A 16,032-nucleotide genomic window follows, 5' to 3' on the forward strand; every position below is an offset into this window, starting at 1 on the left:
TTAGCAAACAATTTTTTTAAAATTGGTAGGCTTCTTTTGGTGGTTTCGGCGACGCTCGCACAAGTCACTCTACTCCACTTCCTGTCAAGCTTAACCATCATCCTCCTTCAAGCTATGCACCATAAGCTCGACCATTTGATTGCATGCAAAACCCAAATCCTTTGAGTATCGTAGGTCTTTTCGCTTAAACAGGGCCCAATTAGGAAATGCACACAGGGCGAAAAAATCATTCAACAAAGACAGTTAGTGAACATCGCCTTTAACATTGTTTTGTGACATATAAAGAATTAGTTACACAACGATTGATTTAAATGGCCAAGCCAACTACAGAGTGCAAGGCGGCCAGCCACAACTGATAACTATTTCGCCCGAGTGTCGGCCTGGGGGCATGATCTAGTTTGACGGGCAAGACAAATAAAATTTTTACATCTTTTTTACGTTTTTGAATTTACAGAGAAACAATTTCCCTTAAAAAAATGACAATATTTGCGGGCCAAGTTCCAGTCATGTGCTTTTGAAAAAAGGCAGGACTTTCGTGCACAGACTGTCTTTTTTTCAACAGTACTACATGACACTTAGTCATAATAGTCGCCCTTTAATGCTGATTTTAGCAACACAAAGGGCTAATCTCTATTAATTCAAGTAAAGCCGTTATCTTTGAAGGGCTAATAAAGTGAGACAGACGTAAAAGAAATAAACAAATTCTAGCCATGGCTGATAAGACAAGTTTTGTAAGTAAACTTTGCCAGTTTACAAGTCCTTTTGCACCGGAAACTTGCTCTTGCGTTTTGGTGTTCGTCTCTAGATCTTCATAAAAAACCGAATCGTGTGCAACGGAAAAGGAAACAGCTCACCTCTCACAGCATGCAAACGACGAAATGCATTGACTTGCACAAACGAAATGTGGAAAAAGAAACGGATTCCATTCGTAAGGCTCGTGCTCGACAAGAACGCTTGGATGAAATCAGTGGAAAGATAGAGAGGGCCAAGCACAAATGCTTGAGAACGAAATACCACGAAAAAGTCCAGGTATTAAATGAGCTAGCGACAATACATCATATTTTTGAGCCACTTTACGTCATAGATGAAGGCCAAGAGAGGCTGGAACAAGAAAAAATGGAAAATGAAGGCAGGGGTGTGGGTGATGCGTGTGTCAAGCTACCAAGGCTGTTACCAAGAAGGGCAGAATCTGAAAACAGCCTCTGCATATCTAGCAAGACAGAACCGAAACTGTCGCAGCGTTTTGGAGGAAAGATGAAGGCTGCAAGTAACTCAAATAACAAGGAAAATTCAATCTCTTCTTCGCGGTTTTATGCGGAGCGACCAAGGTATTACAGTTGGTCGCAACAGTCACTGAGCAGCGAGGCCTCGCAAATGAGTTCCGCGCTGCAAAACAAACGAGAATACATCGCGAAGCTTCGCGCAGTCGCTGACAAGCCTTGCGTTTCCGACACAATGTCGTCGGTAACTATGGGATATACGGCATTCAAACGACTTTTAAAGAACAAACGTAGGCAAGATACAATGGCGCGAAAGCTGTTAAACTCCAAACTTCGATCCTTGTCATTAGATGAAACAAAGCTGAATGTAATTCCAGAATTTATGGAAGAAGTCGATGCCCAAGAGGAATCTTCTGCCCAAATAGACGAAAGTAACAGCAACAAGCAAGAAGTCTGTTTCAGCCGACATCTTCCTACACCAGTTAGCAAACGCCAGCTTCGCTCAACCCTTTCATGGCCGTTGGCAGAGCGAACACCAACTGACAGCCTCCCAGGCTCCACTTCTAACGAAACTGTGCGTGCAAGAGATGCACAGACAGAGAATCTATTCACAAAACAACGCTCGTTCATTGAAGAAGACGAGACAGAGGCCGGTAAAGAAGGCGGAATAATTGATGATAATTCAAAGGCAAAAGTCAGAGTCCCCCGCACCAAATGCATCCGGTTTAGGGGAGCTACTAAACTGATAAAACCGATGGGGACTGGATGCTTCAGCCAAAGTTTTCAAGCTGTTACGTTCTGACAGTGCTCTACTGAGAAAAGATAATTCTATAATTCTTAAGCCTTTAAGTCGTGTGTCATATTCCTGGCTCTGTACTTGAGCGCCTTCCCGTGACATCGTATTTAATTACTCAGTACGTACTTTAACTGAGCATTTTAACTGCAAAATACATACAAGGTCTTATGTTTTTCTTTACGCATTTTTCTCAGCAGGGCTCAAGGGCTCCTGGTATGAAATATTTCGGGTTGCTAAGACAACTCTTTTTTTACTAAGATGTATTAGGAAACGAGACTGCGGATTTATTAACCTCAATTTAGAAGAATGCGGAATATCCGATGCGAAAACAGAAAAAGAGACATCTTTTGTGTTAAAAGAATGGTGAACATAACTGTGACAACAGCTTTTGGAATTCGTCCGAGAAAAGGACACATTCTAACAGTATAAAAGCTGATGATATAATTTTTATCCATTCCAAATGAGGGAGAAACATTTTATCACGTTTTTCTTGAATAATCTTCTCACTTAACGAGGGATGTATTCTCCTTTTTATTTGCTTATTTTCAAAATTTAAAATAAAATGTCATTATCATACAGGATACTGTCTTGAATAATTTTCACCTTTTGTCTGGTTTTTCAAATTTACATCTATCAAAGGCATTTCTTAACGTTTCACCCACGTATAGACCATTTCATAAATGGTGGCCAAGAAATCATCCTCTCTAGCCTCACTTTGGAGCAAAAGTCCTTTTGAATTTTGTTCGTGCTAACGAGGCTAGTGAGGATGATTAGCATGAAGACAAAAGACTAATTTCTTGGCTGCCATTTATGAATCGCCTCGTCTTGAGCTCTTGTCGACCACCATTTGTTGTTTTCAGGCTCCACCGCAATTATGCTGAGGCACCAAGCCTCCATGATCCAAATTTCCTCATGGTTTTCTCTTTTTTTTCTTCGATTATATGGGAAAGTAAAACCAACCTCTTGAATCGTTTCACCTTACTACAATCAAAAGTAAGTAGAGAGCTTTGAGAGTTATCTCCCTGAATAACCTCTGTATCAAGCGGCTAAAAGGACATCCTAAGTAAAATAACGTTTATCCCAACAAATCCTTCATTATTTCTTTTGGCAAATGGCTAAAAGCCTATTTATGTTTCGGCCAAACGAAAACAAATAAGGCAATGTGTTGAGTGCCAAAAGCATCAACCACGCAACAACTTCGTTAACATGGCCAGGCTCGAGCGAGGCCCAAACAATAAAACATGGAATCAAATGCTTGGTTTTGATTTTTAAAAAAGTAAAAAAAGGATAGGAGGAAGGGAATTCCGCTGGAAATTTTAATCTATAATTTCAGAAGCCGAGGTTGGATTAGTAAGAAAAATGCATGACTAAGCAATGACTGTTAGTGCTTATACTTCAATGAAAAAGATCGCCGGGAATGATCCCATTTTTCTTTATTTCCAATTCACACAATCCTTTATGTTGAGTAGAAGTTGTTTAGGCGGCTTATGCCTTTGGATAACTCTCAATTTACATCCCGTAAGACTCAAGCTCAGGCAATATTTGGGTTATGCACAGTGAGTTCATCGACCAATGGATGCCTGATTGTAACTAACATAGCCTCTATCAACAAACTTTTGCCGTATTCATTCCTGAAACGTCCACGAACAACACCTCTTTCTGAATTTTGCCAGTCAAGCAAGAATTGGATGTATATATTAATCTGTTTATAGCCGGGGACCAGACATTGATCACATTTTAACTTAACTCGTAAAATAAACCATTCTCACCCTAACAGACAATGGAAAATAAAAGATAACGGTTTGCGTTTTAAAGCTCTATATCGCTTATCCCGGCCCCTTCGGAAGACTTAGCATAAGACCGAGTCAGTAAAGAAAACAGATTTTGCATAGCAACAGGTGATACTGAAAAAACTAAAACTTGGATATTGCAAAACTCTATTGTTTTTTTAAGAATAATATATCGATAGTTTAGTCATTGCTGAGGCCCACATGGCCCAAAGGCCACGCCATCGGCGTTCTGTGTAGATTCCTGATCAACGAAAAGACTTAATTCATTATCAACGATGAAATGATATATGAAATGGATCATATATGAACTACGGATATGAAATCAAATGAAGCTATGACTGATCCTCGCAGTTATGAACGCAATTTTTGCAATTGCGTAAAGAAGCCTGAAAAATTCAGGACTTCAACGGGGTTTGAACCCGTGACCTCGCGATACCGGTGCGACGCCCTAGCCAACTGAGCTATGAAGCCACTGACGTTGGGAGCTGGTCATTTGTAGGTTCTGATGTTCCCGTGAGGAATGAATCGACGATGAAATGATGTATGAAATGGATCATATATTCGAGGATCATAGCTTCACTTGATTATAATTCATGATGTCATCTGCAAATGGTCAAACTTTCATGGACTCAGTGTAAGACCTAGAGCCTGTCTTATCATCTTTGGTTCGTGAAATTTGTTCAACTCAGTCCCGCACGCTTTTGATTATCAGTGGATACGACACGGAGTTCCAGGTGCTGTGGTCCGGCTGGCCTGTTCTCTCCGGGAAATTGTGGCCCGTGCCTGGTAATCGTCTTATTAAATCCCTACGGTTGCATGCTTAGCCGTAGGGTTCACAACCCAGTGGGACGCAAAAGAACCCACACAGTATCCGTAAAGAGTAGGGCATAGAGCTCCCGGTGTTGTGGTCAGGCCTCATTTCTATCATTCATGTGCTGGGTGAGATCGCTAATGGACCGATAGCGGCTGCCAGTGGCGCCTGTGTATGCTGATGTAGGATCTCACCCATATTTCTATGGATCACTTGCTTGTAAAGCGCATTCAGACTATGTCAATAGAAAATGCGCTATATAAATTCATTACCATTACCATTAGCACGAATGCTCTATTCATTGGACTTACAGTTAAATAAATGAAACCAAATTGGAGAAAAACAAATGTTCTTTTTTGGTAAGAGGAGCAAACTGAAGTACCAGGAAACTCATGCATCCCACCTACGGCATCTACGCTCGCCTCCGGGTCACCTTAGGGCGCTTAATACACAGGGATGACTTCGAGAACGTTGTCCGCTTATCGCCAGGTGCTAGCATCCTCCACAACGTTACATATGATAATTTCACGTCGTTGTCAATTGTTTCATGACGTTCGCGAAGCTCTCGTAGTCGTCGTCCTTGCATAAGCTACCAACTGATGGAGCAGACCATGGACTCCATTGTTGCTGAAAACTGATTAATGTATTCGAGGTTCACGCTTACAAGCTGTTCACAGAACTTGGAAAACTCTCTCCCGTACACTCTTTAATTTCCCTCCGTTCCTCGCCATCCACTATTCTCCAGTTCGCAGCGTTTGTGTACGCCCTGAGTTATGATTGTGTATTTCGGCGTCACACCCTAAAAGACCTAAAACAGGCCATTTCCGCATACATATAACAACTTCATTGTTCAATATCAGACATTACTATCGCGTTTACGTGAACAACATCCTGGGATACGACAAGCTGCTGATTGGCATAAAGGAAAGAACAAAAAATGCTCTTGTTTGCATATTTGCATATGGTGCTGAAACTGAGCAAACTAGCTAGAATTTGCTAAAACTCATCATATGCACAGCATACCCAAGATTAGAAATTGCGTTCTCCAAATTGCCGCAGGACAGTGTAGGTAAACTGTAATTTAGAACATTTTAAGGGTTAAACCACTGCAAAAACCGTGTTCGATCAAAACTCGCTCTACGTTGGATCAAAATAGATCGTGACCACAACAAAAAAACGTTTAAAATGGAAAATATACTGTAAAGGTTGGTCAAGACAACGTGAACATGGGCGTTGTTACAATATATCGGCTGGCCAACACCAGCCTTCTTCAGGTTTATTGAATGGATAAATGCTTGTTACAAGATCTTTGTATTTACCGGAAATGACATAAAAAGGCTACGTGATGTGTAAAATTAATAAAAACGGAAATGCAAAAAAAAAAAAGGAAAGAGAATAATACATGATAACAAGATAAAAGAAACAAAAGAAAATTAAAAGGTAGCTAAACTAAATTACATTTCATCTCTTCTGTTAAGGCCTGCAGGCTCCAGTGTTTTTCCTCTGTGTATGAGGAATGCCTCACGAGCCTAAGGATTAGACCTAAGGATTTACTTATAGGACACTTCACGATTTTCAGGGGTAGACACCGATTCGCGACTAAAACTAAATGAAAAAAAACAAGGTGGCACACGCCAACAACCCATTGTGGCCAAGACATCATGCATGCTCACAACCATTTCACCGAATCAATTAACAGCCATGGACAGCTGTTTCGGCCTTGATGGGCCTCATCAGCATGGCGTAACTAATACTCTTGACATGTGTTTTAGAAACCCTGGGTTGGAAACAGCCGAAACAGCTGTCCATGGCTGCTACTTGACCGGGTGAAATGGGTTATGCGCATGCGTGATGTGTTGGCCAGACCGGGTCGGTGTTAGCGTGGGTCACCTAGCTTTTTTGGTTTTGTTTTACTCTTAAAAGCTAAATAAATGCAAGAAAATAGGCGCAGTGCTTGTTAATTTAATTAACGAGCACGACACTCAGAAAGACGCCAACCAGTATTGTAACGGATCATAACTTAGGATTTAGGATGACAAGGAGTGGACAACTTGAAAAGCATACCGTAATACTCTCAGCATGTGCTCCTTGGATTACTCTTTTTTTTTTCCGCCAGAGGGATTTGAAAAAATGCTTACAGTTAAGTACTTGGGGTTTTTTAGATGAAAGTCTGCCCGCGGTTTCATGACTGTCTCCATCAAAATCCCGAACTGGATGCAAATCCCGAAATCAGCACTGTACAATAATTAAAAATACAAGATATATCACTATGGGAACAGTTATATAAAAAAGAAACTATGGGAACAGTTGATACTTACAAATGGTCAAGTGGACAACCAAAAAAATGGGGTTGCAGTGTGAACTTGTATTTGGAAACCTTGAACTTCAGGGTCCAAATAAACAATTTAAACTAAATTATCTGCTGACGTATTTTTATGTAAAATTATTGACACGAGGTACGTCAAACACATCGGAAGTACATTAATAGTGGTTCGCCGAAATTGCTTGTTATCATGGATTAATTTATCGAGTTTCCTGCTTCTCTATCAACAAATAAAAAGGAGCTCTATTCCTTACAGCGAATATTTTATTCTCGTCTCCATATCGCGGTTAACCATTTGAATATCTTACCACTCAAGTAAATCTTGAACTTCAAAAAATATCTTTCTTCGTGATGTTGAATGCAATTTTAGTTCCTCCCATTTAATATTACGACAAATTCTTCGAATCTCTCAGGCTCAAAATATCTTACGGTTCTAAACATGACAGCCTTAAGTGACCCTCCCCGTGCACGGGGAGAAAAATGTCAATCAAACAAGCGATTCTTTCCTCTTTGGGTAAAAAACAGGACAGCCAAGAGGTAAACAAAAAACCAGTAAGTGTTTCATTGTATGCTTAAGCGCAGTAAATGCATTAGAAGAAACGTCAACTTGTTTACTTTCATAGAGTGTAATTTTAACCGCTAATATTGTTCCATATAAAATGTTCCACACCTAATTAAAATCATTTCCTCGTAATGTCAGGCTGCGTACATTTCTCTTTATTTATATGAAAGGGGTTGTTCGTAAGGCAGTTGATGTTCTTTAAAAACAAGAATTTATCAGCTTAGTGGCTATTCTAGCAGAAAAACAAACTCGAACTATTGGTTATGGCAGAGGTCATCTGTCAAAATACTGAATGATTGTAATTCGTAGAATTCTTTGTGGTATTTGATTTCGGATACTCTTCTACTTGTCCCGTCACAGCGTCTATTCGTTTCAATCGCGGCCGTTGAAAGAGTGCTTTTTCTATCCTTTGACAGGGATTGAAAACATATTGCAAGGTAAAGTAAGATTACACTGCCATAAACCTGTAATTGACGATGTCAAAGATAGCAAAAAGCAAGCTGGTTTTGATTTTTGATGTGTAATACAAACATTGAGGCAACGTACACATTCGAATGGTGATTTGATGTTTTGAAATCAAACCAAGAAAGTACTTTGATATGACCCACAAGTTCACAACAGTGACGAAAGACGCTGACTCGCAGAAAGTCAATTCTGAGCAAACGATAATGGAAAATTCACTCGCGAATGCCAAACGGAACTCGGACAAGACTTTTGAGGAACTTGTCGAAGAATCGATTCGTCTTCCTGAGTTAAGTCCGTCAAGTCATCTACCAATGACCATGACGGAAATTCTACGAAGTTCGCGACCGTCTAAGGACATCAGCACGAAGCTGCCTCAGATACATAGCGGTCAAGTGCAACTGGTCACTAGGCGGGATGGAACACCGATTGAGAGAAAACGACGACGTGGTAAGAAGGCCAAGTTCCATCGTCCGGAAAGACCATCGCCTCGTGCCGCGCCTGATAATACTAACAGCGTGCGCGTGTCTTGTGCAAAGCAGGCGACTGAGCTAGACTCTCAGACATCAACAGCCGAACAATTACACTGGAAGAAAAAAATGCTCAGGCGACACAGCAAAAGACATATCACCGGAGAGAAGGACTCTGTCAATGTGTCAATAACGATTTCAGGATACCAGCATTACAAAGAATACAGAACCTAGAGAAGCCACTCTTATTCTTAGATAAACTACACTGGCTCAAGAAAATACTGAGAAGGCATTGGAGGGCTGAGGTTAAGACCGATATTTTTATCAAACAGCTCTTTACATTTCTAGACATGTTAGTTCACCCTTTGTGAGACAGACAGATATTTTGATCCGTGTCTGAATGAAGGAGCGTAACTGAAAAAACAAGCAAGATGCATGGACTTATGGTAATTTGAAAAACAAAAAAGCTGCGGGAAAACATTGTGGTACCGTGATCATTACCTGCGGTACCATGCGAAGGAACACTTTCATTGCAATAGTTTACATAACATTATAAGAAAATGATGAATTGACACCGCCTTTCAAGTGAAACTACATAAATTTAAGATATTCTTTGCATTTTAAAATATAACTTCTTTGACTTTATAGTTGCATGTAGTTTAGTTGGGTAATCCTTGATAAATAATTTTGACCTTTCGTACAGCAAGTCAACTTGTATTTAAAATAGCTATATTTTTAATGAAAGGTTTGAACAATGCACACTTAAGATAAAATAGCGGATAGCCTTTCAGTTTTAATTGAAGGGGTTTATGTAATTGTTCACCCCTTCCGTCATAGAGCCGATAAATTCACATGTATGTTAAAAAAAGTATGTTTAATTTCTCACAGCAAAACAAGACTCGCTTACTCGTTTATGAGAGTAGTGACACAAAATCTATCCAATTTCACATAGTTGTAACCCTTTCAACCATACAATATAGAAAATATAACAGGTTACGATGTATAGAGGCGTTCAGTAGTTTTCATATCAACAACTGACCTCTTATATCTTGATGATCAGATGGAATTTTGCGACGGATCAAGCGAGACTGTATAACCTCGGCAATTCTGTATATATATAGAACGTGATGGGTGCAGTCCCTTTTGCCGATACTGATATAGCTTGAAAAAGCAAAGGAACTGCATCCAGCACATTCTATGTACAGCAGGTTTAGACCTCACATGATGGGAAAATTTCATCAATTGACCTTAAAATTATTTGGGAGACGAAAATTTAACTTAAATCTTTTTTTGTACCGCACGATAAAGAGCAACACAGGGAAGTGTTAACTAATATGACCCCCACTAATTGCATATGCGGGCTATAATTGGAACCAAATGACCCAATTTAAAATTTGTCAAGCAACGTTTTCCGTCTCAGAGAAAACTGCATTACCTTCCTTTCCCTGGGTTCTCGTTGTTAAGTTTTTTTTTGCCAAATGCATTAGTATAGCATAAGTCCTTTAAAAGAATTTATATGATATTCATCCGCACTGAACACCAGGAGTTTGTGATTTAAGAGAACAGTTACCGTATGATGCATAAATTACTTTTCAAACTTATTGGCTGCCGAAAAGCTGGTGTATACCCCTTAATGAAAAAAATAGGAACAAAAAAGCTTCAGTGATATTTCACCAAAAAAAATGAGCCAAACAAAGATGACGAGTGAAAAACGGTGTTTGATCAGCTCGGCCCTCATATTTTTGCCCTAAATTTGATATAAAACAACTGAGCGAGATTTAAGCGTCAAAAGTGTAATCGAAAGAACGATTAAATAATAACTGCGCGGAAAAGTCTATTAGACAAAACTTTTAGAATTATCGCAAATTCGACACAGGCCGTCCTCGGGTCGTTTCGGTGAATTATCTGGTCTGGAGGCCTTATAAATAACTGAAATAACGGATAGACTCTTGCATCAACTGAAAGGAACCTTGCGTATTACATAAGAAATTTATTCCCTTCATCTTTTGAAAAGCTAAATTCAGCAAATTTTGAGTGAAAAATGGCCTCCTACCACAATCAGCTATATTTCGCGTACGCACGAATTTCTTGTGAAAGGTTTATTTATAAAAACATCACCGTCTAAACAAGTTGATTCTACCCCCAAGTTTTTCCAAAGATGCCAAAAATATGCCGAATACTGCTCAAAATGTAAACAGAGGTGAAGATATATTTAATTGTGTAAACATAAAATTGTGCAAGGTCCCTTTTATTATGTTAAATTGCTCGTAACCTGTGAAATCATTGCAGCTCTGTGGGGCGCGCCAGCCTGTTCGCGTGTCATGTTGACTCGCCGCGCAATGCCGCGTGCGAAAAACGATTCGGCTAACCCAAAAGAATGAAATCCTTGAAAAGGAGTGTAGCTGTGACAGCCACTAAGGTTAACTACTGTAGCTCAGGAAGAGGTATCATGCATGATATATGCAGTTGACCTGCGTCGCTTTCAAACTCCAGTAATACCAAATGGCTTTCTGTTTGGATGTCCCGAATTCGCAGAACTCCAGTTCGTCTAGTGAAATTACCAGTTTCGCTATTTCCTTAATTAATGTTCTAATTATACGTTTACGGTATATCAATTAGTTCTATTTACAAAGCCCCAAAAGCTTCGGGATCAGTTTAATTTCCACCTTGTTCAAATACACATTATTGAGTTCACGTTTTCACAATAACTCGTTCAAGTTAGACCTATACAATTTAAATCGACTGCGGTTTGTAAAATGCTCAAAATAAAATTATTGAGCTGGCTACTTCACGTAGTAAATTGTGCAAGTTATTGGATTATCACATTCTCTGCGTTGCACGTTCATTGTCACGCCCAGAAACAATTATCAAACTTTTGAAGTGAAAATCATCGACAATTACGTGTGCTGTCGAGTGAGTGAGCAGAATTTTCTCAACATAACATCACCCCTTTATTTCACTGCTTGGTAAGTAAATATATTGCAGTTCTTAATTCACACTCTTGACACACGCGTACAAGCGAGATACTCGGTAGCCATGACAGCAAATGATTTTTTAAGTGGTGTGCCGCTGAAGGTCAAATTTGTTTTGAATAAACAGAGGCGTTAGAGGCTGTCATTTCAGGGATTAACCGTGACGCATTTATCTCTTTGATGCAACTGTTGAATCGTGTTAATTTTTTTTAATGATGGGCCTAAGGGTTTCCATCCAAATTCAATATGACTAAGAAGCCGTGAAAAGGTTGTTTGTTCTCGAGTCAGTCGGATGTTCTCCTGTTAAACCGTACGTTTTGTAGTTCCCATGAAGTGGATAACGTAAGAGTAAAAAAGCTCTTAATTAGAACCTGATTTAAACTCCTTCCATCCTCAGACAATCTCTTCCACCGCGAATGAAGTCCTTAGCAAGAATTAGACGAGAGAGAACTTCGGTAAATCTGGCTCGTCCTTCCACCAAAAACATTTCGACGCCGCCGTTTGGCCGCCTTTAAGTGATGGAAAGCACTAGGACTGTTTACATTAGCAACAAAACTCAATGGTGGTCCGAGAGATCGAAACAGTCGATGAATTGTTTATCGTGACCCTGAAAAATCTGCACTACTTCCCGTTTCTCAGAACTGTCGAGAAACGAGACTTCTTGTATTTCATTAATAATTTATGACTCAAGAGTTTATTTAATTAACGTGCGAATCGACATACAACTTAGAATGTAGAAGCTTTTTCTTTTTGAAAGACGTTTGTCTTAAGAAAGCTGAGGGGAAACGGCTTAGCACTGAAAACACGAAATAAAATTGTTTTAAAGGATTCTTCAGTCTGAACCGCTAGTATTCATTGGCAGTATTTCTTCACTGGACAGATCAGAAATGTCTTTTTTACAACAATAAAAGCAAGGTGACACACGCTAACACCAACCCGGTGTGGCTAACACGTCACGCATGCGCACAACCATAACCGGATGAAATGGTTGTGCGCATGCGTGATGTGTTGGCCACACCGGGTTGGTGTTAGCGTGTGTCCGTGTGTCACCTTGCTTTTATTGTTCTTTTTTACACCCTATATGTTGTGATCCTCCTTTGTAGAGCTTCATCCAAGAGAAGATACCCGGGAGACCGATCAATCACTGTACTCGACAGAATGCAAACGGCAAAAAAGATGAGGGTTTTTTTGGACCTCTGAATTTATTATTATAATAATAATAATAATAATAATAATAATAATAATAATAATAATAATGATGATGATCATTATGATCATCATCGTCGTCGTCGACCTCATCGTCGATCATCATTATCATAAAAACCACTTTGAAGGCCGAACACACGTGCTCTACTAATCCAACCTCGTTCCAGGGCTTTTCCTACTTTGGGCGGTTAAAAGCCTTGAGAACGAGGTTGCTACTAATCGAGTTGACCGTAGATCGTAAGCCAATCGAATTTAAAAAGAAGAAGAGAGACGTTTTTTTTTTTTTTATGAGTGGGAGAAACCGGAATATCCAGAGAAAAAACCCTCGAAACAAGTAGAGATCTAACAAACCCAACTCGGTTGATCATATTACCGGCTGAGTGGTAAGCAGGTGCTCTCATTTGCACCAAACTCTGCTCCCTCGTGTCTCTGATTCCGCAATTACATAACTCCCTCCAAGAGGAGGTCCTTGTTTGCTATAAAAATTTGCTTGTGTTTCCTAGTTCCCAAAACTACTTTCAAACTTGTTCCCAGCTTTTTGATCCCTAAAATTGTTTATGTTCCCTTTTTCCCTAAGATATTTTGTAAATGTTTTCCCCGTTCGAATTAGCCATGTTACCTTGTTCCCCAAAACGCCTGGGAAGGACTCATAACTGTACTTCGTGTGAAACCGGATAGCTGGAAAGAGGACTTGGCTCAGATTATAACGCGTGCATGGGCCGCTAATGATAACGAAACACGAGATATTTTTTCTTTTAAGAGAAAAAAGGGCCGGACGAGAAAACGAAATCATAGCTATTTCCAGAATTCAAAATCTGGTTTCAGGCGACAGGGCCAAATTAATCCGCCGCATGCAAGGACTATGCAAAGTCGCAAAGTCGACAAGTTAGCTGAATTTCCGGTTCAGGGATCTAAAAAAAAGGTCATCACGCGACAAAATCCTTTCTCTTGGCGCACCGTCTCGTTAGCCACGAGACTTCAAAGAATTACAAACTCTGTTCGTTATATGATGGGGCAAGGAGCGGCTCAGTTCAAAATTGTCACGATGTCCACCGACCACTTTCATACAGCACAAAACATGTCAAAATAAGAAACCGTTTTTGTTTAGATAAATCCTGATTTTTTTTCTGAAAAAAAAAATCTGCGAGTGTCAGTTGTCGTCAAATTAATAAAGCAGTCATAATGCTCTTGCTCACTTAATCCGGCGACGAAACGCTTACGATAAGTCGTCTAATGATCCACTATAAAACCTGCATTAATGACTTAATTAATTAAAACGCCTTTTTAATTATTTGTTTTGACTGTCGCAAAATGGGGAAATATTTGCAGAGTAAATTACAATAAGAACGCAATAAGTATGATAGGAGCTTGAAACTTTTAACAACAGAGGAAAAAAATATAATTGTAAACATAAATTCAGTTAATTAAGTGCTTCGATCATTTTGTTCTTCAAGTAAATGGAATCGTCTTTGCCAGTATATAGTATATCGTTTAAACTAGCAGACCACCCTGTTTCCACAAATTTCTATTTTCTGCCGATCACCTATCATTTTCTTCGGGTCAATATTGGTCAAGTATAACTAAGTATAAAAACAATTAGCAAGACTGGTATACTTAACGGAGTAGGTTCAGTTTTCCGTCAAATCAGGTTTTCTCTGAAGAAGAAGATAAGGATTAAGTCGCACGTCGAAAGCACGGTCTAGGATTTGATTGGGTTTCACAGCTGATTACAAAGACAAACACACAGTTCTAACTTCTAAGAATCGATTGTCTTCAGTGTAACCGACTACAGAAACCCCTTTTACACACGCACAAAATTCAAGTTGGCAAGGCACTCCAAAATAGAGCACATCTCTGGGGCACCCCTACTAATACAGTAACTTCTACACGGGTGCCTAACATGCCTTCTGTTTGCTCTGTTTACACACAAAAAGAATTTACCTTGCCCATTTGCCGTGCCCTAAAAACAAAGGTACGGTACCGAGATTTCGGAGTGGCGTGCAAGATTTTTGTGCCAGTGTTAAGCCGCGGGCTTTAAGATGGTGATTCGCGTCATTCTCTATGCCTGGTTGCCTATCAGTCGCGCGAAAAGCAAATGAAAGCAAAGCAAGGAAACTCGAAAGGACAACTGATCAACCAATTAAAAGTGAGTCGTCTAGTGTCAACTATAAATTTGCTGCTAAGCTACGAACATTCTTGTTGTCCTTTCATTTTGCCTTTTGGCATTCATGAAGCAATATACTCTAAAGAAAAACACTTTTCTTTATTGCGAACCGCGAGCTATGAAACACACCTCTCCCCCCCCCCACTCCTCTAAGTCGACAAAAGAAATTCTAAAACACACCGATTTTTATTCTTGATAACAACTTTAACCTTGAAATTTGAAACCTCGCCGAAAAAAGTCATTTGAAACCAATGCTATTATCAGCGATAAATCTTCAGTATTGAAGGGTAGCTAGGCTGATCTGGTAGATGAATAATTTTTAAACGCCACCCATATAAAGCGAAGCTTATGAAAACCACTGAGTGGCTCAAAGTATCTTGAGGTTCCGTTTTAAGTTAATAAGTTCTGCAAAAGGCTGAAATCAGCCAGGACGATTCGTGCTTAACTATAAATATTGTCCTTCTATTTAAGGCCAAATCAGGCTTTTATCGCTATAAAAATATTTTTTCGACTTAACAAAGTTTTCTTGGGTATAAAAAATAATTCTGATCTTCCTTCAGATTGATCTTAACCGGCTCAGTGTCGCCCAGTTTATATACTGTGTCCACAGGCGATTAGCATCGATTTAGACAATCTTTTTATTAGTTAATACAAGTCAAAAGACAGATACTAAAATTGTTGAAATTCTATTTAAGTTGAAGACTTCTTTGGAAATAAATCGTAAGCTACGGTATATTCGCTATTGCTTGCCTGGTGGAGTACCCTACAAAAGATGAATAGGAATCTTGTTTCACCGAGTGCATTCGTTTTCCAAAATACCTTGACATTTTCTACGAGGGTATCATGAGTGCTCTGAAAACTAAAGTAAAGTTCGGCATTTGAAACCGCTTAAGTGTCTAGTTATCACCGACCTGTAAAAGTCTATCTGTTGATCGGCAGTTAGTAAATATAGCCGAGAAGTACTAAAATCACCAATATTTAACACTTTGAAAGCCTTTCCAGTCCTTTTCTTGTCAGTTATATGGCGGAAACTTGATTTATTACACATAACATGAGAATTTTATTCCATAGAGCTCATTTGTACAAATCTATACGCTTTATTTTCACATGTGAAAAAGGCCTATACAGCCAATCAGAATGGCGTACAGCTATTTCACAAGTGGAAGTATAACCAATCAACGATAGCGTAAAGGCGTTTCCATGCCAATCACTCGTGCATCTCGTGCAAATCGTACTTTGTTATTGAATTAAATTAA

The 16,032-nt window shown here is 39.4% G+C and overlaps 1 protein-coding gene and 1 long non-coding RNA gene across 2 annotated transcripts; one reads left to right on the forward strand and one right to left on the reverse strand.

Annotated features, from left to right (window-relative positions):
- Positions 1-644: 644 nt before the first annotated feature.
- On the forward strand, positions 645-2,589 carry LOC138026184 (uncharacterized). The gene has a single exon (XM_068873403.1). The coding sequence runs from the start codon at positions 865-867 to the stop codon at positions 2,020-2,022; it is 1,158 nt and encodes a 385-aa protein (XP_068729504.1). The 5' UTR covers positions 645-864; the 3' UTR covers positions 2,023-2,589.
- A 913-nt stretch (positions 2,590-3,502) lies between these two features.
- LOC138027335 (uncharacterized) lies at positions 3,503-7,006 on the reverse strand. Its single transcript, XR_011127452.1, has 3 exons — positions 6,936-7,006; positions 6,682-6,852; positions 3,503-5,425 (listed from the first exon to the last, which is right to left on the reverse strand). It is a non-coding gene; the product is annotated as an uncharacterized lncRNA (long non-coding RNA).
- Positions 7,007-16,032: the final 9,026 nt, after the last annotated feature.

This window comes from Montipora capricornis, chromosome 12 (genome assembly GCF_036669925.1).
Source record: "Montipora capricornis isolate CH-2021 chromosome 12, ASM3666992v2, whole genome shotgun sequence".
Classification (NCBI taxonomy): Eukaryota; Metazoa; Cnidaria; class Anthozoa; order Scleractinia; family Acroporidae; genus Montipora; species Montipora capricornis.

Bases quoted from the DNA above. Each gene is read 5' to 3' on its own strand.
- LOC138026184 (XM_068873403.1), top strand. From the start codon at position 865: ATGCAAACGACGAAATGCATTGACTTGCACAAACGAAATGTGGAAAAA.